Below are 24439 nucleotides of genomic sequence, written 5' to 3' on the forward strand. Positions count from 1 at the left end.
GACTTACCATCAAAGAACGATAACTCTCTATGGCAATACAAAGGAAGGTTTTGATTGGTTGATCGCGGAAAGTGTGCGAGTTTCAAACAAATTGCAGGTGCTCGAATGAAGACTTCCGGTTAGCAAGAATCATAATATATACCATTATATTATGTCAATAAGAAGATTGTGCCTGTAACATTCATGCCAGGCTCCTTCCCGTTGTACACTTAACGCTTCGCTATCCAAACAAGGACGGAATCTCCATGCAAGGTTTGTTTAGAGCCGGTAAACAGGTGTACTGGCCCGGGTGTAAGGCTTAGGGTTTTGAATATAGGCCTATATGGTTTCAAAGATTTTGCCGTGTTTCGCATATCTCCTCAATGCGAGATAGAAATTAAGTTTCTTCTATTAACGCCTTTTCTGTATTGATTTAATGTTATAAGCATTGTACTTGTTTATTTTCATTGTTGTGAACTCAAATATTGACATAATCAAACGGACGATTAGGCCTATTTGGTTCGTAAAAAGTGGGCGGGAAATCTGTGTTGACAATCTTCCTTCAGGCTGTTTTCCATTGCAATAATTTCCTATCAGACGCTTCATCTTCCATGCGTGTTACGGATTTATGGCATATATTATCTGGTTAATTGATTCTTTCATCCTAGAGACAATTACGCGACTTTACGAGAATCAATCCTATGTTTCACAAATTATACAAGAAAGGCCTACTGTAGTCTATACAGGATTCTAATTAAAATTAAATCAAATATTTGATGTAGTCATTACAGGAAGCTAATTTATTCATTAACTGAAATCACTAATTAACAATTTCTTTTTCAACGAGACTGTATTAAGACAGTATGTCTACTATTATATTTTTCATTTGTACAAACTATAATGATTGGCATGATATTATATTAACAAAAACATAATAAATTTTGTATTAGTTATATATATATATATAATTACTATGTTAAAATTGGTAGTGCAGGGTCCCATATTACTTATTAGTAGTGGAGTGTACACTTCACTTCCTGAGCGAGGAAAGGTCATTATATATACATTGCAAGTGTATTTTTATCAATTTATAGTTTGAGTCCTAAAATTTTGACAGGATTATATTTTTCACCAATCGATCACCACCCTTTCTTTTCACAGATTTGTTGCTGTTGACTACCCCAACTGTGTATGAGCTAATGATATAACTTTTAACTTTAAATTTACTTGTTGATTTTTGGCACAAGACTTCATATAATTAATGGGTCCTGACAGAATAGCCAAAGTTGATTACCCATTTAAATTTGAGTACAATAAATGCCTTTAGCTGCAGCTAGCCAGTGCTAACTATATATGAACTTGTGGAAATGCTAACATTACACCACAAAGTTGTATCAACATGTGTTTTTAACTGCAATGCATACTTATATTATAACAATATTAATTCCTGTCACCAGACAACTTGGACAGTGTATAAATTGGGACCAAACCTGCAGATTCCACTATGACTTCATCATATTCTGAGCTGCGGGGTTTATATCACCTCAGGGAAACCATTGGCTCAGGTAAAACAAATGATTTTGTGTATATGGTATACAAACATATGTGTACATGATGTAGAGACAATCATTATTTCTGGTAAACCGGTGTTAGTTTTTTGGCAATTGAGAAGAAAATCTAGTTACTCCAGATCATACTGGAGCCATTACCATAATAATTATAAGCATTCAGAAAAAATAGAAATTGAACTCTTTATATAACCTTGTGTGGTAATTTGATTAAATTAAAAAATAAATTCATTGTAGTTCTAACATTTAGCCTGTGAACATCATTAAAAATCTCTGGTCCTCCATTTAGCATGTACTACTCAGGTATTTTTCTCTTGTATTGATAAATTGCAATGATATTTGATTCGCCACAGGGGGATTTGCAAAAGTGAAGTTAGCTTATCATGCCTTGACAGGAGAAAAAGTTGCCATCAAGATCATGGACAAGAAGTCTCTTGGTGTAGGTATACGTAGGCAGCAGACATTTGTAACGTGTATTGGTATCCTCACCTATTAGTATATGTAGTGGAACTGGACTCGCTGAAATAGTTAAATCACTCGTCTGGAGTTCCGAGGTTGCATGTTTAAATCCCGGTCTGGCCATTACATTTTTATGTATCTATAGAAACAAAGCCATCAATTAAATGAAGGTGGCATTTTTTTTATTTATTTTTTTTCATTTTAAATACAGACATCTGCATTGGTTAGTACTTAAAATAAAAATAAAATTATTAGCTTCACGGCAGTTCCATGGTGTTATGGAAACAAATAAAATTATGTCATCTCTTTATTTCATTATTATGACATCATATTGTGTGTCATCTGTCTTAATTTTCACAGTAAAAACTGACTTGTTTTTCCCCGGTTAACCATGGATCCCCTATGAAGTATGGGAGAATTATCTGTATGTTGTGACTTAATTATTCAATTAACTGATGTTCTACTTACTTATTTGCAGGAAGACTTACCTCGTGTGAAAACGGAAATTGAAGCCATGAAAGTTTTATGTCACCAGCATATATGTAAACTATTCCAAGTCATTGAAACAGACACAAAGTTCTTCATGGTCTTGGAGGTAAAGAAATTTAAGTTAGTTTAACACTGAGACAGATTAAGCGTTATGTTCATACCTGACTGACCATGCAATTTTTTTATATAAAAAGAAATATTCTAGATAAAATTTTCTTCAATGTTCTTATAATTTTTATATTACTCTCATGTCATTGTGTCATTGTTATGCAATGATTGTTAATGTTTTTTGTCCAGAGAATCTCTTAATGTTTTATCAAATTTGTTATTTCAGTACTGCCCTGAGGGAGAGCTTTTTGACTACATTGTGTCTAAAGACCGCCTGGAAGAAGATGAAGCCCGTATATTTTTCCGTCAGATCGTGGCTGCTGTTGGTTACATTCACAGTCAGGGCTATGCTCACAGGGACTTAAAACCGGTAAAAATATCAGATAGCAGAGAACATGTTGACGAAGCACTGCTGCAAGATAAACCTATCCATGTACCGTCATTATTTGGTATGGCATAAAATTATGTTGGACAACTTCCATACTGCATCTTCTATAATATACCTGTAGCTACTTGGCACAAACTTTGTGCTGAGTAATATTACTTAATCAATATTGATATTAACAACCAATACCAGTTGGTTGAATCTTATTATTACTGTCAACATCCAATGCTAGTTGGAAATCAGTTTAGCTTTAAAACAGAACAACATTAAATGATGTATCATGTTATTTAAGTGTTGAATTAGCTTGAACACAGGCTATAAGTTCCAGTGTGAATTTGAGAATGACAGCAGTTTGAATCAAGATGAGCATTTTTTTTTTTTTTTTTTTTGCAGGAAAACTTACTTCTGGATGAGGATCAAAACCTGAAGTTAATTGACTTTGGTTTGTGTGCAAAACCAAAGGTATAGTATATAGTCCCATTTCAACTGTACATGTCGAGAATAGTTCTCTTGAAGAATGAACAGGGATGTCAGTTAGTTATGTAGTATCAGAAGTTTTCATATTTATGCCTCGCCATGCTATGGGGGGGTGGGCGGCATATACTGTGTTGCCCATGTCTGGTCCGTTCCATTCTGTCTCAGGAAATACTGAGGTTTCGAAGTGTCAAGTGGCAGCAGAGGCATTTATGTCTATAGATATTTTCTAGAATAAGTTAATTTTTTATGTATCATAAAGATAGTTGAAGGTGCTCTATGTATGTTTTGCGATGAAATGAGAATAATAATTTGACTGCCAATAAGTAAGGTTCTCTACAATCTCAATCTACTGTCATTTATTGCCAATGATAAAAAATGGCATTGTATATTGTAAGTATAAGCAAAAATTGAAAGCGAGACCTGTCAGAATATTATGTTGGAGATAAACTAAATAATATCTATATAGCAATATTGAAGTAGATATTTTTTTCTAATAATATCTATATAGCAATATTGAAGTAGATATTTTTTTTCATAATTTAAATATGCAAAACAGAGAGTATATAAGATTTGGCAATACATACATTTGTTACAGTAAATGATTTGTGTTGTGTACAGGGAGGTATGGAGAACCACTTGTATACCTGTTGTGGTAGTCCAGCTTATGCAGCTCCAGAACTGGTGTCTGGCAAAGAGTACCTAGGATCTGAGGTAGGTATACAATATAACAGTATCTATTTTGGCTGGTATTTATTTATGTTTAAACTTTAATCCAATAAATCTATATCTTTATTTAATAAATCAATATCAGGTAATCCAGTAGACCCTTGAGAGTATATTTTGACTCCCCATAATGAGATTTGACTCTTGGGATTGAAGGGACATATCTATTTGACATAATGTTTTGACACTTCAGATTTGAGAAATAGTTATTTGACTTCTGAAATTGTGAAAATTCTGGGGTCAACTTGATGCCCTTAAATATCTTTATCTAATAATTCAATATCTTTGATCCAATAAATCTGCTTCTATATTTCTCAAATAATTACAGTCATCTTAAGTCTGTCCTACAGCCAACTACAGGGCTCAAAGTAGATACTTTTACCAGGTGGCCTGTTTGGCTACCAATTCATAAAATCCAGGGGCCCATTGGAAAACTTAGGCTCTCAGCCAAGTTGTCTTATATCTAAAAAAATCTTTTAATCTTTAGTTCAGTATTACATCTCTCTGTAACTTTTTCATTTGAGAACGTCACTTTAGCATTGACTTCAACCTTTGAAAGATTAACCAAATCACAAATCTATACAACTTTTTAGTGGCCATGCAGGCGCCTTATAGGTCAATAACTGGTCGCCAATAAGGATTTAAGGCACCATGGCCACGAAAATAGGCGCCACTTTGAGCCCTGAACTATATTTTACAAAAGCTGTCTATAAAGGCTACATTTTAACTTGTAACAGTTCCGGGTGTTTTAACCTCTATATAAAGGCCATTTTTATCTGCTCCCTTGATTGACTTTTGTAGACAGGTTTGACTGTATGCCCCATCAGTACTGCTCATTTTCCACTTACAATCCAATACACATCACAATATTAAATCTTGAAACTATTCATTGATTTGACGACACAGTGAGGTATTGTCCAATCACATTTGTCATTCCATCTCTCCCTCTCTGCTTGTATATCCTGTTCCTGCTAGAAGTATGTTGTTACTGAATACTTTGTTGGGAAAACAATTTCCCTAATTTTTTTTGTTACTTAAGTTGTTTGTCTTGCTTTGTTTACATGAATATTTCCAAACATTTCCAAATCGTATTAGATTTACTATAAAATACAGAAATGTGAGGGTTCTGCCCTTATGGAGACACATGAATTTTATATAGGATATTTTCTGATCAAATTTTATATAGGATATTTTCTGATCAGATTTTATATAGGATATTTTCTGATCAGATTTTATATAGGATATTTTTTTATCAGGTTTCTGATCAGCTCAGAACACCATTTCAAAAATTTCCTAATAAGAAATGGATACTCAAATTTGAATGAGTTCCAGAGGAAAAGAAGGAATCGGAGTCCTAAAATGAATTTCATTGCAATCTAAAAAAACAACTTCATAGATGTAGTTGTTTTTTGTGTATATGCTGAATACATATAAAATTTGGTGACTATTTAAAGTATTAATGCCGATAGACCATATAACAGAAATGATGCTAACTGTTTTGACCATTGTTCTTACATTTCGCCAAAAATCCCAACAATTCTTTTCAATTTTCATAAATCTAAAAACCTCTGCTGTTATGCTGTGTTCAATAGGCTGATCTTTGGAGTATGGGAATCCTGTTGTATGCGCTACTGTGTGGTTATCTCCCCTTTGATGACGAGAAGATACCACAGCTGTACAGAAAAATACAGGTACTGTAGACAACAAACATATATTTCAAAAGATCAAAAGCCAATTACATGTTTACTGTGCTAGAATATTTTGGATAATGAAATTCCACCAGAATTTATTTAATACTTTTGATGCTATTATATGCCTGCTACTTGTAGTTGGCGGGGTATCATTACGTTTTTGTCCTGTCTGTCCTGTAACACATTTTGTTATCAATTTTGCAGTTGAATTTATTGATGAATAACCTTGGATAGATAGGAATAACAACATGATCAGTCAGTGGCTAATGCACTGTTACTAAAAATGTATTTTTGTTATATGCCCTTCAACTGCGGGTCATATTATGAATTACCCTGTCCTATACATACCGCCGTCCGTTAGCTATTCCTTGCTAGCACTCTCTAGCCTTTATTTATCAACATATTTTTTATGAAACTTGCTACAAATATTCTATGGCAAATTATAGCTCAAGTGAGTTCACGTTACAGAATTTTGCGATTATTTTTGCAGAGTTATGCCCCTTTTATTGTCAACCATGGGCATTATGTTGAAAATGCAAAAAGTTTTCTACTTTTTATTCAATTTCTCGAAGATTTTGCACAATACAACAAGAAGCAATTATGTTTAACACATATTACAGGTTTTTGGCTTGTGTTTCAACTATTGGCATTCAGGATGTATCATGCTCCCACTTGCGGAGATCTTGGTGCATTCATTGTCAACGCTCTAGAGTAACCATATTAACTGACAAATTCTGATAAAACAACTTGTTTGTTTTCAATGAACATATCTTACACAAACTTAATATCATAGCTATTGGTCTAAGACCAATGTTACTAATAATAGAACTTCATGAAATCTTTTTAAGTACATGTATGTCTAGATTTAGTTACTACTCTGAAGTGAACTGGACTGTGTTTAGTGTTTGAGCTGATTATCTCCCTTGTATTGTAGAGTGGGAAGTATGACTCGCCGTCCTGGCTGTCCGATGAGAGTAAGGACCTGATAGCAATGATGCTGAAGGTGGACCCTAAGAGGAGGATCACTATACAACAACTTATTAAACATCCCTGGCTGACTAAGAGTTTCAACATACCAGTGGAATGGCAGAGTAAATACAAAGTAAGGACTCGGGTCAAGCTCTCTAAACGGTCACGATTCTGTATGGTCAAGGTCTCTAAATGGTCAGGAGTCTGTATGATGAGGCTTTCTAAATAGTCACATGTCTGTACGGTCAAGCTCTCTAAACAGTCACAAGTCTGTATGGTCAAGGTCTATAGTCACAAGTCTGTGTGGTCAAGGTCTCTAGTCACAAGTCTGTATGGTCAAGGTCTCTAGTCACAAGTCTGTGTGGTCAAGCTCTAGTCACAAGTCTGTATGGTCAAGGTCTCTAGTCACAAGTCTGTGTGGTCAAGCTCTCTAAACGGTCACGATTCTGTATGGTCAAGGTCTCTAGTCACAAGTCTGTATGGTCATCTCTCTCTCTATTCTAGTCTATAAGGTCACAAGTGTTTGGCAAACCTGGAATCCTCCCGTTTGCTAGATATTTCCAATAGCACCAAAGTTTCAATACAACACCAGGGCCTTTTCTCACCGGTTTGGGATGGGCTTTTTTGTCTCATTTTGGGAAGAAAATTGGTCAATTTCTTAGGGAGTAAACTGCAAACTTTGGGGAATTTGGCTTAAATATGAAATAACTTATATTGGGAATGGGGCCCCCTTAACAGCCCCAAAAAGTCCTGATCACAGAGACACTTGAGCCTGGTAAAGCTACCTGTGACTAGTGTTGCCATTATCACAACCAACCTGTTTAAAATAGCTAAACTTTGTTAGATATTTCTAAAATTTAAGATTTATGAAAACACTTTGCAACTTTAGCAAGATTTTATCAATATTTTGACCATAAAAGAGATTTTATCAATATTTTGACCATAAAAGACATCAAATGCATTCTGTCAACAAATTATTTTGAAAGTTGTTAGTATAAAGAAAAATTAAAATGTTTACTGAATGAATTCATCCTCTTCTTGGACAAAAATATTATTGTGTCTGGTAACCAAATTCGCCCTATGGGCCAGTTGCTTCCTTTGTTTCAGGTGATAACATATCCAGAGTAACAAATTTATTTGTTTTTCAGAGAAAATTATTAGACGATGACTGCATAACAGAATTAGCGGTCCATTATGGTAAAACAAAGAAGGAAATGGAAAGTACAGTATCAGAGGTATGTTATCTATCATAATCTGGGGGGGTAGTTTAAACTTGGTAACCTACACATGTGATTTAAGGCTGTATTAAACTGGAAAATGCCCCTCAAAGTTTCACTCTTTTCTGTCTATATTATTATCAATTATGGACCTTTGTTGAGGTCAATATGTAGGTATACCAACCTGTTAGAATCAAATATTGACCGAGGGTGATGTTGGAGGTTAATATTTTAGATTCTACCAGGTGAGTAAAACACCATAATTATTGACCGAATAAAAAGTCTGTTGCAAAAGGTTGGAATTGCGTTAATATATTTATATTGATAACAGGAAATTTGTATTGGGGCATTGTGAGGTCACAATGATTATGATGCCATAAATGCATTATTTACTTTGTGTTTTAAAAATAGAAACATCAGGTCAATATCTCCAAATACTGACATCACTCTGGCCATGTTTTAATCACAGAGAATAGAGGAAATTTGAATATATCTAATATTGGAATAGAGTACAATAGAATAGTAGAAAGCCAACTGTGAATACAAATACAAGTACACAGCTTAAAACTACATTATTTCCACTGACAGATGGAATATAATGATTGATATTGTAGGATATGTTTCTCGCCAATGAAGATTTTTTCCATTTATATTGCTATTTATAGACTATAAGCAGAGCTTTAAATTTTGAGAAAGGTATTTCAGTTGTGAAATTATGTCTGTATATGATTATCATAAATTTCTGATAATTTTTAGTGGAAATATGACTACCTGACTGCCACCTACTTCCTCTTGTTTGAGAAGAAACTGAAGGGCCGGCCAGTCCGCCTCTTCCAGAAGAACCGATCCCAGTCGCATGAGGACACGCCTGGGAAGAATAGAGTAAGTTCTGCTTCTTATATATCACATTAGACAAGAAAAGCTCCTTCAGCAAAGGTTCACTTGAGATAAAGTTGTGTGTAACAAAATAACTCTTACTGAAGTGTGGTATAAATATCTTGTTCCTGAGGTATTTAACCTGATACAGTCTTCTATTTAAAGTTGTAATACTTCTTGGGGATTGTTGTAGTTTATAATAGATATTCATTCCTTTCTTCCTTGTGTTAATTTCTTAATCTTTAGTGGCCAATAAAATATGTTCTGTATAATTCTAATCTATTTGTACTCTAGGACTAGACCGCGAGTAGACCGGGTAGTTTTCCTCAGGGTACTACGGCTTTCCTCCATCTCAAAAACCAGGCCTGCCTTAAATGACCCTGGTTGCATGTTAATAGGAACTTAAACAAAATAATCCATAAACCACAAACAGAGAAAATTAATCTTTTACAGTTAAATGGGAGATAACTCATTGGATGATGGGAGAAAATGAATATATTCTGAAAACTGTTCAATGATTAAGGTCTATTCCTTTAAAATATCTACTCAACAAGAGGAGTTTTGTCAGACAGGAGCTGGCAACTGAAGTGATATGATAAAAGAAGTAAATATATATAGTAAGACACATTTTCTCCAGCTCATACCAGGCATAAAAAGTCTTTATTTCTGAGTCCTCCTACATGTGGAATATATATTTTACTGGAATAAGCCTAATTAATAACATTAGAGGTTGGTCCATACATTTTTGTCTTACCAAACAAACATAATTAGGTCAACTTCTGTCAATCAATTATACTTTCATACAGGCATTCCATCATGAATAGTGTAATGGAAGAAAAAGATCAGATGTGCAGGAACTCATTTTAAACTTTATACAATATTTCAAATGTTTAAATCCAATGTTAAATGCAAACATATTTTACAGGCACGAAGTCTGAGTGCAGATCCTAAGGGACACATTGATGCGTCGCCACGAATGGTGTTGACTCCCAAAGAAAGACAATCCCAACAACAAAACTGTGATCTAGGTCCTAGACCGACTCCGTATGGTTGTGAGGAAAGGGGGCGGCCACGAGCGAGAGAACGACTCAAGTTTGAAGCAAAGGATGAAGACAAGGAGAATTCTCCAATGGACGATAAGGGAGACTTTCTCGTCCCTCAAACTCCAAGCTACAGGACCCCCAAGCCCAAGTCTGTGATAAAGACTCCGAAGGAGATGATTCTTGAGCCTCCGCCCAAGCCGAGGTCGCCGCTCATGGCTAAACAACTACCTACAGCTATAGACGATTCCTGTAAAATATTATTTTATTATCTGATATTCAAAAAGTCATTTTGTGTGAGGTGTCTTTCATCCGTTTCCTCTTGCCTCTATTATGTGCTCCCAGTTAACAATCTAAGCTAGCAAATTCCTTTCCTCACAGATTTTATCAAACATACATAAAGGTCAGATATAAGAATACTTTGAATGAGTTTAATTTTCTGGATGCCAAGGCTAACAACATTGTTACTATTCATAAGAGCAAGAAATTAACAACCAATACAATATCACCTATGTAGCTAGCTCTAGGGGTGAATTTGTAGTTCCACAATGATTTCGCATCAAAATGTATAGAAACTGCAATTAGCACAAACATCATTTTGTAGATCACTTCCAGTCTGAAAATGCTGCAATAGGATTTAATACAACTAAAGTATGCATGTTATGATATGCATGTATCTATAAATGATTATAATGTACTTAATATATCGTTTAGAATTTAATAGGTATGATAATTCCTTGTGATATATATATAAGTTTATATTTTAGGATTTCATGATTGCTATTTAGAATTTTGAAAAATAATGATAAATAATTCTATTTAACATTTCAATGATGAAAATATTGCATTAAATAAAGGATTTTCTATTTTGAAATTAAGTTGAAACTAATGCTGGTTTTGTCTGTATTTCAGTATGTACTCCTGGGAGAAAATCTGATATTTCCTATCTGAACTCTACACTCTCTCCATCTCGTTCCTACGATTCTCAACTCAATAACCTTCCCAAGGATGAGCCCCTTAGTGCCAGCAAAAAGTAAGTGTGCCCAATTTGATTCCATGCGTTCTTATTATATTGAGGATAAGTAAAGGTTTAATATATAGAACATTGGTAAGGCATTTTAGACCATATCTACATACTGTATATTTTTTGTTAGGATGGTGTTGAGATGACTCTGGCTTCATGCAAGTCTTTTAAAAAAAATTAAGGGATATTCCAATAATATAATTATCTACTCATTGAGAGGACTCCAGGTTTGTGAAACACAAACCACCAACAAAAGTGATTTGATTAAAATTCTCCTGTGCCCACCACAGACATTGCCTAAGGGCTGTTCCAGAAATAAATGTGTGGGGGGGGGGGGGGGAGGCACTTTTTTTTTACCCCCACCACCCATAAAATAAAATTCAATCAGTACCCCAGCAGGCATGCAATAGCATTTTTGTTAAATCCAACCACCCACACAATTCAATTTGTTACTTTTGGCCACCCCCACACAATTCAATTTGATATTTTAGGGCACCCCCACAGAATTTAATTTGTCATTGTCAACACGACCACCCACACAATTTTATTTCTAGTCATATTCAAAATGTTGCATCAGCAAATTCGTCTTGATAATATAAACATTTCAATCTCCATTTTAAAAGTCCACTTCACAGAATCTTTGGTGTTGATGCATCATCGTTTTCCTATTGGTTTTAAACCTTGTGGTGTATTTCTTGTCCTTGCTGCGGTCTGACCGGCTGGTTATCAACCATGGTGTACTGGGAGGTGCGAATTCGAACTCGCATAGTTCTCGTGTCTGACCTTCAAGCAAGCTCTTAAAATATTTGGAGATAAAATATATATGTATTTTTGTCGTGATTTTAATATAATTTACGAAGAAAAACTTGTAGTTTATATGTATTGTGCAGCAGCCAGACATGAACAGGTCTGGGGATCGAGACTTTCGTCACGTTTAAATTGATCAAGAACATCACAGAATAAATTGATAAAAGTTGTCTGTAACGTCATGTTGTATACAACATCGTTTGAAACTATGTGAACGTTTTTTCAGTAGCGTTGAAAACATCATCATCAACTATCGAAGGAACGACGAAAACTTTGTCATCAAACACAACATAACTGAACATGAAATAATCAATAACGACCATGACAGTAAGCTTGACTGAACCAACTTTATTACCTACCAATGAATGTCTGAACGACGGAAGCTAGGCCATTTTCGCCTAGCCACCTAGCCACATCGTGCTTCGTCCACGTGTCCGCCATTTTTTCTGCAGTCTCGTTAGTTCTCGCATGAAACGAGAAGTTACTTCCCTTGAACTTCCGGATCCGCGAACAGTAGAAGTCGTGAATAAACAACAAGACACCATTTTTGATGACACCCATCACAATTTAATTTCCTGGGTCTGTTTTACCCACACAATTTAATTTCCTGGGTCCGTTTTACCCATAGAATTTTATATTCTGGGTTTTTGTCGATCCCAACCACCCATGCATTTCATTTTTTTTTTACCCCCACCACACATAAAATACAATTTAGTGTCGTCCCCACCACCCTATACAAAAACAATTCAGTTGCCGCCCGACTCCCCCCCACATTTAATTCTGGAACAGCCCTAAGCAAAATTCTTTATATCTGGAGTTGTGTCCTTGAACAAGACGTTTTACTCTTATTGCTCTGTATGGCATGTGACGGCCTCACATATATTGTTCAGTGAGGTAGTCACCAACTACTACATGCACTTAAAAACTTAATTTCTGGAGTCCTACTATTTGATATACATTTTACTGGAATAGTCCTCATTGCAGTTATAAGCTTCACAGATAAATACTCCTTTGGAAACCGCATGAATATTAGTCCATATAGGTATAGAGTTCTTGCAAAAATCTTCGACCATAGAGGGCTGTTGTAAGCTTAAAACAATTCGATGCAATATAAATTTTATTTGCTGTTTAGAAATTGTAGAAATGCTTCTTTAAAGGTTTTGTGTTGAGAAATTTCTTTGAAGCTCACGTTTTTTCAGGAACAGTTGGATTCTGACAATACATACAATATGTAGTGGGCAAACAGTATCTGCTATGCAGCTTGTACTTGTCATTGTTTCGGGGAATGGCTGGGATGAAATTTGAAAAAAAAACCACACAAACAATTTATTTTTGATAAAGGCCTATTCTAGAATTACATGGAAGGCATTGATAAAGGCACTATTAGCAAACCCAACTAAATTTCAATTTTAACAACTGGTGAGAGATTTGACACCGTTCTTCTGCCCTAGGTAAGGTGAGCAAAAACATGTTTACATGTTTCTGTTTTTACCTAAATATATATATGTGTTGCAAAATTTTCCATCTAGCTTAATGTAGCTTGTATATATTAAAGGCCAGGCTTTAATTGGAGTTGTCAATGAAGGATAAGAATATATATGATCAATTATATTAACTATATATATGTGTATACAGTTATACTATTAAATTATTATTGCATATAAATATCCAGTAATATTTTATTTACTAATTATATTAAAAACTCTTTCCTTACTAATAAGGGAGATAATTATAAAGGATTATTTTTATTATTATTATTAAATTTGCCAATGCAATGAAGACTGCAAATCTTGTGAAGAAAAGATTAAGACAGAAATGAACTTATGAATGGCTTCTAACTCTCAATGTTTAAAAAAAAAATAATGGTTTCCATGATAAAGGTTATGTTGAAATTAAGAAAGTAATCAATGTTGAAAGTGACACCCTTGGTGGTGGTCACAGTCCTTCTGTATACAGATGTTAGATCTACATTTGGAAGTATTTCTGCTATAAAAAGTACAGAAATAAAAACTGTGTTACCTCCCCTGAACTGTGAACTAGTACCATGCCTAAACATTAACTCATTCCGTTAATCCAGCACGTGCTTGCTTCATTAAGAATGACTATTAGGTAATCATCAAATCAACACAGGTTGTGACCTACGAAAAGGAAAAATTACGAGGAATGAAAGTTTTGTTATGTTAATAAAATCCTTGTGACCGTATACACATTCCTGTATACAGATCTATCTATATGACACACAAACAAACCTGGAATAATCTTAAGACAACTTCTGACGGGTCTTAGGTTTGAAATAAACTCTTATTTTATAATGTAAGAATAAGTTAGTGCTAAAACTCTTCTCCAATCAAATCAAGATTCATCGAATATATTTTCACAAACAGAACAATTTATAAAATATGTCATTGTCCACAAATTCATATTTTCAAAACAAAAGTTTTCAAAACAATTAATAAAAATCTAAATATTGATATAGAGGACTGTGTTCTGATTGTGATTATATTTATAAAGAGGAATATCTTTGGGGAAAGTTGGAATTTATATAGATTAAAATAACATTATATGTAGAAAAAAAAACGGGCAAATGTATACGAGAAACAAAGAAAGTGACTTTCTTCCCTTCTATAAATCTGTATATACAAATTTAAAGTTAAACTATAATCTGTTGTCTTGTCTTAGTTTGACCATATTTATCCAGTTATAAGCCCATGCCTGGTACCAAGCTTAGCCATGTCATATAGATGAAAAGTGAAAATGTTAACAATTTCTATTCATTTTCCTTGTTTTGGTTTCAATGAATATTATATACGTTGACCCCCTGGGCTTATGACTGGATTTATACGGTTATGTAGCTAAATGTTGTCATGTATTGTTGAAGTTTATAGCTTTACTATAGTACATAAGAGTAGTTATTGTGAGGTAGACAAACAACTATAATCAGAGCGCACTGCTTGGCTTTTGCTTCAAGTGTAAAGGACCCAACCGTGGCGTTACTGAGAGGTTGTAAAATGTTCGTTGTGATATTTTAGACATGTGGATAACTATAACAGGGCTTCGTCTGTGGACGAGGGTTTGCAGCGCGGAATGGAACCCGACACACCTGGATCGGCCACCAAGACCAGAAAGGGCTCCGTCTTCGGAAGTCTGGAGCGTGTGTTCAACATGCTGACTCCAAAGAAACAGAGAGGATCTACAGGGGAGGGACCAAGGAAAGTCAAGGTAAATGTTGACAGGGGAGGGACCAAGGAATGGCAAGGTAAATGTTGACAGGGGAGGGACCAAGGAAAGTCATGGTAAATGTTATGTTTTTTTTATTCACCATTTCATCAAGGCTTGTGTAGCAGTTCAGAAATTTTTTTTGTTTGCTCATCCTTTTCTTTTAAGATGAAGATGGATAGATGCAGTTTGGTAATCAAATCTGTGGCATTTCAAAAAGAAGCTAAGTGACCTAGGGTTGAGATCAAGCGTTCATATGGCTGCCATATTGAATTTCTACCAATATTCAAATATGTGGGCATGGTTTTGGAGCTACTTGATCAGTTTGGGGGATATCAGTCAGGCATATTATAGTTTACGTGACTCATGCGTGCGGATTTTCAGTTTATAGTTAAATCCTAGTCTGATGATGTCTGTCAGGTCACATTTACATTAATGAATTTCCTCCTGATCAGAAAGTGAAATCGCAAGTAGACAGAAGAGATCAGTATTGATACCCCTACCACAAAAAGTGGAGAGAAGGTTTTGTGTCCTGCCCATCCAACTATTTGACTTGTCCCTTTGTGTGTGGTTCCATTTCTGTATGACTTTCTGTCAGTCATCAAAGGTTTTGAAATGGGAATTCAGTCATGATCACCAACCATTTACTGGTTAATTGTTTGAGTGAGATTTTGTGTTTAGTTCTACATTTCTGTCCTTGTGAAAGTAAGGGCATGGCATTAGTCGTAATGTATGTTTACAGATATTGCTTTAAATAGTTCTTAATTACATTTGCTTTTTTCTCTATCAGTGAAATTATCAGCTTGATCAAAACATAATTAATTTTCCATTGTTTGTACATGTACCCAGAATGCAGCTTTCTGATTGGTTGAGATTTTGGGTTGGGTTGAGATACGGCCATTGACGTTGCATATTGATTTGTTAAAAAGAACACCTTATAAGATCAGTTGAATTGTACAAAACAAATGTTTTAATTTTAAGATCAAATTTCAAAAATTAATTATAAGCGTTGATGCCAATTAGTTAGATGTAGATTTATTTGCAAACTTTTGTAAGAATCCGCTACCTGCATTCATACAGTTCGCAAACAGAATTTTTTCATACCCCAATGAAACTAAAACAAATTGACATCAATGCTTAATTATATCATCACTGCTTTTACCATCACAGTGATGACTAAACAGAATGGTGTTGCTTTCTTTACACACCATTGAAATCAACTAATACTTTGGTTGAGATCCAAATGGAGGGAGGGTAGAATAAATGGTTATCATTCTGAACTTCTTCAATCGTCAAGGCAGTTTTTTTTATAAAATATCAATTCGACAACAGTTTTACAAACAAAACTTACTACCAGCTAGTTAAAAGCCAAAATTGCTGAGATTGGGTATTGTTGTCATGCATATAACATCGTGTAAGGATATGTCAGAGATTATACTACTGATTCCCATGTGTTTCAACACATAAATTTCCCATTTATTGGCATTCAAAGTGCAAAAATAGAAAATTGAATGGTTTCCATTGCATATAGCATATATTGCACTTGTATGATGGAGTATGTGTAAAAAAAAATTGATATTCTGTCATACTCATGAAATATGTGTTATTTTCAACGGGAAACCATCCAATATTTTCTATTTACCTTGCCCACCCAGCATTGGTGTTGCCAGATTAGTGTTTTGATGTAAGTATTGATCATACTGATATGTGCTGCATTATGAATCATTTTCAATAGATAGGCTATACTGTTCTCAGATACCATCTCTAGCCTGCCAAATGTGTTATTAAGGCCTGTCGTCTAATCTTGTTAGAATATTCTCAAATAAATAATCTACCCATTATATAGAACTTTGGTTATACTTAAGAATTATTTATTTATTTCAAATATTTAAAATAAAATGCCTGATTATTTCAGTATTACCCAAACGCAATCCTGAGAGGGTCCAGTGTGTGTAGTTGTTGTATCCAGTGGTATTCCCCATCTCTTTAATTTCGGGTTTTACAATATACCATTATACCAAATAATTAGCCCTAACTCATTGGTGATGTTTCTGTTACAGGCACTGCACAACGTATACAGAACAAGTGAGTTCAGCCCAGACCTGGTGCTGTCACGATTGAAGGGGGTCATTGAAAAGAAGTTCATACCATACAAACAGAGCGAGTAAGTACAAAAAAATAAGTCTAGGGTTGAGATGGAGAGATTCCACAGCAACTGTATAACGTCACGACAACAATACAATCCTGTTATGCCAAATGGTGTTACTCAACTGAATAATCCTTCAGAGTGATATCCTTATTTAATCCCCCAAGGGATGAAAGATTTGTTTTATCTCTTATTCAGATTGTGCCCCCACTACAAAATTAGTAATCAAGAGGCTAGGCCTAATACTGTTATCCAACATCTGTCAGTCCAGAATTGACAAAGTTTCGACTTAATAGTTCCCTACCAGTGAAACAAAGGAGGCTATATGTTTTCTCCCCGTCAGTCTGTCAATCAGTTTTCCACATTTTTCTCAGCCATGCTTCTAGGTATATTGGTGACTTTTGGTATACGTCATCAGTACGAGTGCCTACAAATTAAAAAAAAAAATTGTTTTATATGTTTTCGGGTCAAGTCAAGGTCACTGTTAATTTTAGCGGAGGCCGGTAGGATTCCAAACTCACAACAATTATATGAAGCATGCTTGTTAATATTGAACGATGCAGTTATTTGTCACTACAGTTTGTTTGTAATCAAATTTCAGTGCTGTGCAGTAAAATTGGAAAGTGTTTAGCTCACCTGGCCTGAAAGGCTTATGTCTTTGTTCAGTGTCCGTCATCCGTTCGTCATCAATCTTTTCATTTAAATGACTTTTTCTCAAAAAGCAAAAGACCTAGAACAAAGATATTTGACTGGTAGATTCCTGGGAGAAAGCTGAACAAAGTTTGTGAAAAGAAACAACCTTGACTTATATGTCAAGCTGCTGGAGTCAGATTTGTTAAAACATTCAAACGACTTCTGATTAGATAAGAGGCCAAGAATTGAGATATTTGACAGAAAGTTTCCTTTGATGACACCCAAAAGTTTGCGAATAAGAGATGACCTTGATCAATATTCAAGGTCACAGACAGGGATAAAATGTCTTCTGATTTTAAACTAAAAGACCTAGAATTAAGATAAGTATGTGGGGGCTGGTAGGTTACAGGGATAATGCCTAACAAAGTCTGCAAAAGAATTTCCCTTGACCCAGCCCAGCCTATCAACCCATAAACACTGCCACAACGGTCAGTATTTGATATCAGTTGATACCAAATGAGCAAATGCTGGCCTGCTGGACCTTTTTTTTTATGTGTTTGGCCCCATCCTCATGGGGATATATTTAATTGATAAACTTTCTCCTGTCTTAATCTGTCTGTAATAACTCTATTTGGTGATGCACAATTAAGTTGCAGTAGATCATGTGACTTTTTTATCCGTTGTAGCTACACCCTACGATGTACTGTGACTGACGACTGGGGGAAGGTCAAGCTTGCATTTGATATGGAGGTGTGTGCCATTCCAAAGATGCCATATATAGGAGTGTGTCGAAAGAGGGTGAAGGGTGACACATGGCATTACAAGAAACTTTGTGAAGATATTCTTGCTTCTACAAGACTGTAAGTATTCTAGCAAAACAAAAAAAAAATGTATTAAGAAAAAAAAACTTGCTCTTTACTTGTTAACCCTTGACACTGAAAATATGATGTTCGACCTTGGGCAGTTGCCTGGTACTGACTGTAGGCCAGTGGTTTATCTCTGGGTACTCCAGTTTTCCTACACCTACAAAACCTGGCACGTCCTTAAATGGCTGTTAGTAGGATGTAAAAGGGAGAAAAAAAAAAACAGAAAAAAACCTTGTAATGGGAGATCCACCTCTCCTAATGTAATAGTTTAACACTATTTATCGGTAAATAATCGATCACCCCTTGTGTAAAAGTTTTGCACTGTATATCCTTAAATAACCCCTAACCCCTTGTGTAAAAGTTTAGCACTGTGTATCCTTAAATAAGCCGCCTTGCCTAGTATTAAAGTTGGGGCCAGGTAATTTTTTGAACCACTTTTAGCACACTATTTCAAAATTGATGATTCTGCAAAAACGAAGAAGGGGGATTATTTGCAGATCATGAATATGGTATGAAGAGAGTGTCGTGGCGCGGGTTGGGCCATTTTGTAATTATATTACAATGAGAGAGTGTGTACAGACTTGAAAAGTCCTTGAATGTTACTGTTTGACTTTGAGAAGCCTTGAATAATTATAAATCCTTGACTGGTATTGAAAATATCTTGAATGTGCCATTGATCAATGTTCCATGTATGTATTTACTCATAGACGTGTCATTCTTATTATAATTCCAAAACTGTGCCGTCTGCAAAAGTTAATAGTACCGAATTGGAAGTGATCCACTCAAGAAAATATGTGAATTGATGCAATGTTTGAATAATGATACTCTATAGGACTATCTACAACAAGGATGTTCTTTTTACCGAAAGGTGTTAAAGATATTTCTGTATAGAACTTCACACTAATTGTTCGTGTTCAATTTTTTGACTGATAAGAAAAAGTGCAGTCATATTTTCGCCAATGGCACAGGTTAAAAGAACAGGTTATTCAGTTGAAGTGCTAGATCACTCATGCTTCATGAAATAAAATCTGTCGCTCATTTCATTCTTCTTCTTCTTCTTCCTCCTTCCTGGAGGGACATGTTTTTGATTTATTGACAGTTTGCTGTTTTGTCTATTTACAGAACGTAGCCGTGATGATGCTCTACTGTATTGATTGCCCTAGCTAGCTCCATTAGGATGTTGGGTGGAGTGCTGAAAGGGCCGGGTGCTAAACAATGGCAGTCAGTGTGTGCAAGTTGTGATATATGCCCTTATAACCAAAAAGGCGTTTGTACTAGTATAGAAATATGGATCCTTTCTTCAACAGGTGTGCCAACCCTGGGACAATTATGTATATTATTAAGTTGTACAGAGTATAAGAGTTTGTCAGCTATTTATCCGAACTCATTTTATGTATATTTTTTATTGACATTTGGATTAAGTCTTTCATTGTGAATGATTCTTGTGTTTTTCCAACAATTCATATGTTGACTCACGCTGTTATTTCTAGGGATATCAACATTTTATTATTACAAATATGAAATAGGATCACAGTACATCAAGTTGTTAACAAATGAAGATGTTTTTTAAAATGCATAATTGAAAATTTCTGAAGCATATAATTCAAGCATGTAGCAGAATTTTGAAAAAAAAACCTACAAACTGATCCTTTCTTTTGATAAGTTTTAAGAAATTTCAATTAGGATTATGACTCTTTAAAAGATAACAGTCAGTGTTTTTGTAAATGGATCTGTTCTGTGTCTGACAGTCATAAATCAAGATGTGCCACCAGTTTTATGGCAGTCTCGGAGAATTGTAAACCATCATTACAGAAATCGCATAGTAAGCAATATGGACACAAAGGGATAAATTATATATCTAGCATTTCTTTAGTTAAGGAAAATGGTTCTGTGAAATGCTATAACATCATGAAAATCACTTTCTGCAACTTCAAATAAATCTATTGTATTTTTATTTTTTTCCAAAAGTCCCATTTATGAATCAGTTTTCTTCAACATGAAATAAATCTTTTAATATTTTAAAGAAAATGACTTTCTTGTGCTCTCCATGTTGTAGAAATCCCACTTGCTCTTCTTTGCTGTCGATCATATTTTCCATGTCTGTCAAACCATTTGACAAACACACCTCATTTTTATCACTCTGTACCTCTCTTCTCCTCTGCAGATGCTCTGTATTTTTAATACTTATTTATTTTTCTTATGTTGAAAAGTTTGTCAAAGATGTATGTTTTTGCCAATTTAATATATCTCCCGTCTCAGAAGCACTGGTGCATATTAAAGAGGATCTGAAATAGGTTTTATATCATATTTTGGACTATGAAGCAATTGTAGAAGTTGTAATTTTGTCTCCACCAGAAGCAAATTAATAAGAAAAAATGTTTTGGGTAAAAACCATGACTTTTATTATCAGAAAGAATTTACGAAGATTTGTTGCTACGTAAGCTCCTGTTTCATGCAAAATTAATGAAACAATTCTTAGAATTTTGGATTGGGTGAGAATTTCCAACAGCCTTTTTTTTCTCCTGCAAAAGAGGTCATCTTGTTCCAAGTTGAAATAAAATAATGAGGAAAAGTTTGTTTTTTTGGTAAAAACCATGAGTTTAAAAAAAAGCAAAAGACAACCGTAGGGAAATGGCCTGCAGTCATTTCCTTGTGGACCAAATGTTTCCACTCAAGTTTGTGTTTGATTCATTGGACTATTTTTCTCATGAAATCAGCAAATTATCTCGTCATCAAAAAAATATGGCAACCAAAGTTCATGTACAGTTACCCTACTTGACCTTGTAACAATGTGTTAGATTGACACTGCCATATTCTCATAATCTGCTGAATCAGCCAACTTCATACCGACATTATATTAGGGAATTGTTTTTAATGCAAACATGCTCATGTTAAATGGTTGTATCATTAAATTCTGAGTAAGGAGAGGAATAAGGGTAGCATAGACTAATTATGTTTAACAAATTTTAAAATTTAAAGATTTTTAAAAGAATAATCAGTAAATTTTATATTTATGAAATTCTTACTCAGTGGTTTGTGTAATTTTAAGTCATATATTCTTTTTTTATTTTATTTTATGTGTACTTTCTAGAACCATAGTCATGGATGAGCTTACACCATGGTCGTTGTTTAAATTCCTGATCAACTCGACAGTAATCTGATACAAATTCAAACCTCTTCGCTACTAATAAGTTGAGCAGTTTTTGTTTTGTTTTTTTGTATATATTTTTTTGTAGGTGGTGAGGGGGGCTCAGTTTACGGTCTTAAATTATTATATCTCAATTTATTTACACTATTTATATCTTTCTTTTCAAATACCAGATTAAAAATGATCCAGAGACTGTCAAGTTGCTCAGTGATTTGAACAATATTGTCCACTCTATCAACGCTTTGTTGGTGTTACAAGTCCGGCCAAGTGCTTTGTATAGGTATCAACTCTGATAACCATTTTTTAAGTGATCAGATTGTTGTGATAAAGAATGTAAAAATAAATTATACTATCACGAATAGTTTTATTGTTATTTTTGCAGCTGGCCAGATGTTTTTTAAGCAAGATATTTATGTTTAGTTTTTACTGGACACGTATACAATTTCATTAATATGTAAAAAGACTATTTGAAGGGAAAACTTAATGATCAATTTAAAACCAAATTTCATATGTGCATCAAGTCAGGTAAGAGCCTCGCAGAAATAAGCTCAATTTTTTTTTCATGTCATTTTAAAAAAGAAGTATTACTATTTAATAGATGGTAACAGGCAAGAAGACAGTGATAAAGGGAGATAACTTGTTCCGTTTATTCCTCTCGAGTCGTATTTGTAGATAACCCAGCTTGATTGGTCGTTAAATCAATAACAAACAAGCAGCCATTTTGGTTTTGTATACTAATACTAATTCACAAGAAATAGTAGAGGATTCATATTGTTAGCTCAAGCTTATGCCATACCGTGGCGTCCGTCGTCCGGCCGTCCGTCAACAATTGACTTCTTCTTCATAACCGCTGATCAGAATTTGATCAAATTTGGTCAGAAGCATCCCTATGGGAAGGGGACTCAAAATTGTACAAATGATGGGGCTGGCCCCCCAGGGGCCTGAGGGGCGGGGCCAAAAGGGGTCAATTTTGCTATATTGATATAAACGACTTCTTTTCTGAAACCGAGCAATGGATATCGCTCATATTTGCCTGGTAGCATCACTATGGGGTGAGGATTCAAAATTGTACAAATGATGGGGCTGGCCCCCCAGGGGCCTGAGGGGCGGGGCCAAAAGGGGTCAATTTTGCTATATTGATATAAACGACTTCTTTTCTGAAACCGAGCAATGGATATCGCTCATATTTGCCTGGTAGCATCACTATGGGGTGAGGATTCAAAATTGTACAAATGATGGGGCTGGCCCCCCAGGGGCCTGAGGGGCGGGGCCAAAAGGGGTCAATTGGTCTATATTGATATAAACGACTTCTTTTCTGAAACCGAGCAATGGATATCGCTCATATTTGCCTGGTAGCATCCCTATGGGGTGGGGATTCAAAATTGTACAAATGGTGGGGCTAAACCCCAAGGGGCCTGAGAGGTGGGGCCAAAATTGGTCAATTTGTTTAAACAACTTCTTCTCTGAAACTAAGCAATGGATATTACTCACATTTGTATGGTAGCATGGTTTTGGGGTGGGGATTCAAAATTGTACAAATGTTGGGGTTGACCCAGGCCGCCAGGGGGCTGAGGGGTGGGGCCAAAAGGGGTCAATTCGGCTAAATTGATTTAAACAAATTATTCTCTGAAACTTAGCAATGGTTTTACTGGTAGCATCCTATAGGGGTAGAGATTCAAAATTGTAAAAAAGGAAGGAGCTGACCCCCCCCAAGGGCAGAGGGCAGGGTCAAAAGGGGTCAATTAGTCTAAACAAGATCTTCTCTGAAACTAAGCAATGGGTATCACTCACATTTGTGTGGTAGCATCCCTATGGGGTCGCGCCAAAAGTCAATTTCATTTCATGGATTAATGCACTTTTTGGCATTTTTAGTATAAAATAAAACCAATGTACATGTACCCATATAAAATGCTTATGATATATATTGACTTAGCAATACCAGCGACGTTTAGTTTTTACTGGACACGTATACAATTTCATTAATATGTAAAAAGACTATTTAAAGGGAAAACTTAATGATCAATTTAAAACCAAATTTCATATGTGCATCAAGTCAGGTAGGAGCCTCACAGAAGTAAGCTCAATCTTTTTATACGCCTGACAAAAGACGGGATGTATTATGTTATCATGTTGGCGGGTGGGCACATATGGTGTCCGGACCATAACTCCAATACTACTCGACCCAGGCTCTCCATACTTGACACAAATATACATCTAGATGAACCGGAGTTTCGCATACCAAAATCATGCCCCTTACCCCCGTATTTGCGGAGTTATTCCCCTTTGATGATTTTACTTGTCCAGACCGTAACTCCAGTACTACTCGACCCAGGCTCTCCATACTTAACACAAATATACATCTAGATGAGCCGGAGTGTCACATACCAATATCATGCCCCTTACCCCCTTATTAGCGGAGTTATTGCCCTTTGATGATTTTACTTATCCGGACCATAACTTCAATACTACCCGACCCAGGCTCTGTATATTAAAATGTGAACTAATTTTTGTGTTGTTGTGTCTAAACCAAGGTTTCCCATATTTGCAACATATATACATCTCATCATTTAAAGTTGCCCTTCGGTTTCAACTACACACCATTATGTGTATCATTATCT

The 24439-nt window shown here is 35.2% G+C and overlaps 1 protein-coding gene across 2 annotated transcripts; it reads left to right on the forward strand.

Annotated features, from left to right (window-relative positions):
- Positions 1–22180, forward strand: LOC117336952 (maternal embryonic leucine zipper kinase-like). Of its 2 annotated transcripts, none has more exons than XM_033897755.1 (17): positions 1–252; positions 1437–1544; positions 1901–1986; positions 2485–2601; positions 2830–2973; positions 3382–3450; positions 4084–4176; positions 5781–5879; positions 6814–6981; positions 7997–8083; positions 8822–8947; positions 9867–10233; positions 10894–11014; positions 14842–15031; positions 17089–17192; positions 18494–18667; positions 19796–22180. In XM_033897755.1, the coding sequence occupies exons 2-17, from the start codon at positions 1484–1486 to the stop codon at positions 19800–19802; spliced, it is 2013 nt and encodes a 670-aa protein (XP_033753646.1). In that variant the 5' UTR covers positions 1–252; positions 1437–1483; the 3' UTR covers positions 19803–22180. The 2 variants fall into 2 exon arrangements, with proteins under 2 accessions (XP_033753646.1, XP_033753648.1); XM_033897757.1 differs by having other exon boundaries at positions 33–252; positions 14863–15031.
- The last annotated feature ends 2259 nt before the right edge of the window (positions 22181–24439 follow it).

This window comes from Pecten maximus, chromosome 1, assembly GCF_902652985.1.
Source record: "Pecten maximus chromosome 1, xPecMax1.1, whole genome shotgun sequence".
NCBI lineage: Eukaryota > Metazoa > Mollusca > Bivalvia > Pectinida > Pectinidae > Pecten > Pecten maximus.

Excerpts from the sequence above, each read along its gene's own strand:
- LOC117336952 (XM_033897755.1), top strand. The coding sequence starts at position 1,484 with ATGACTTCATCATATTCTGAGCTGCGGGGTTTATATCACCTCAGGGAA. Across the intron at positions 1,987-2,484 it reads TGGACAAGAAGTCTCTTGGT|GAAGACTTACCTCGTGTGAA; the intron begins GTAGGTATACGT and ends ACTTATTTGCAG. Across the intron at positions 10,234-10,893 it reads TACAGCTATAGACGATTCCT|TATGTACTCCTGGGAGAAAA; the intron begins GTAAAATATTAT and ends TCTGTATTTCAG.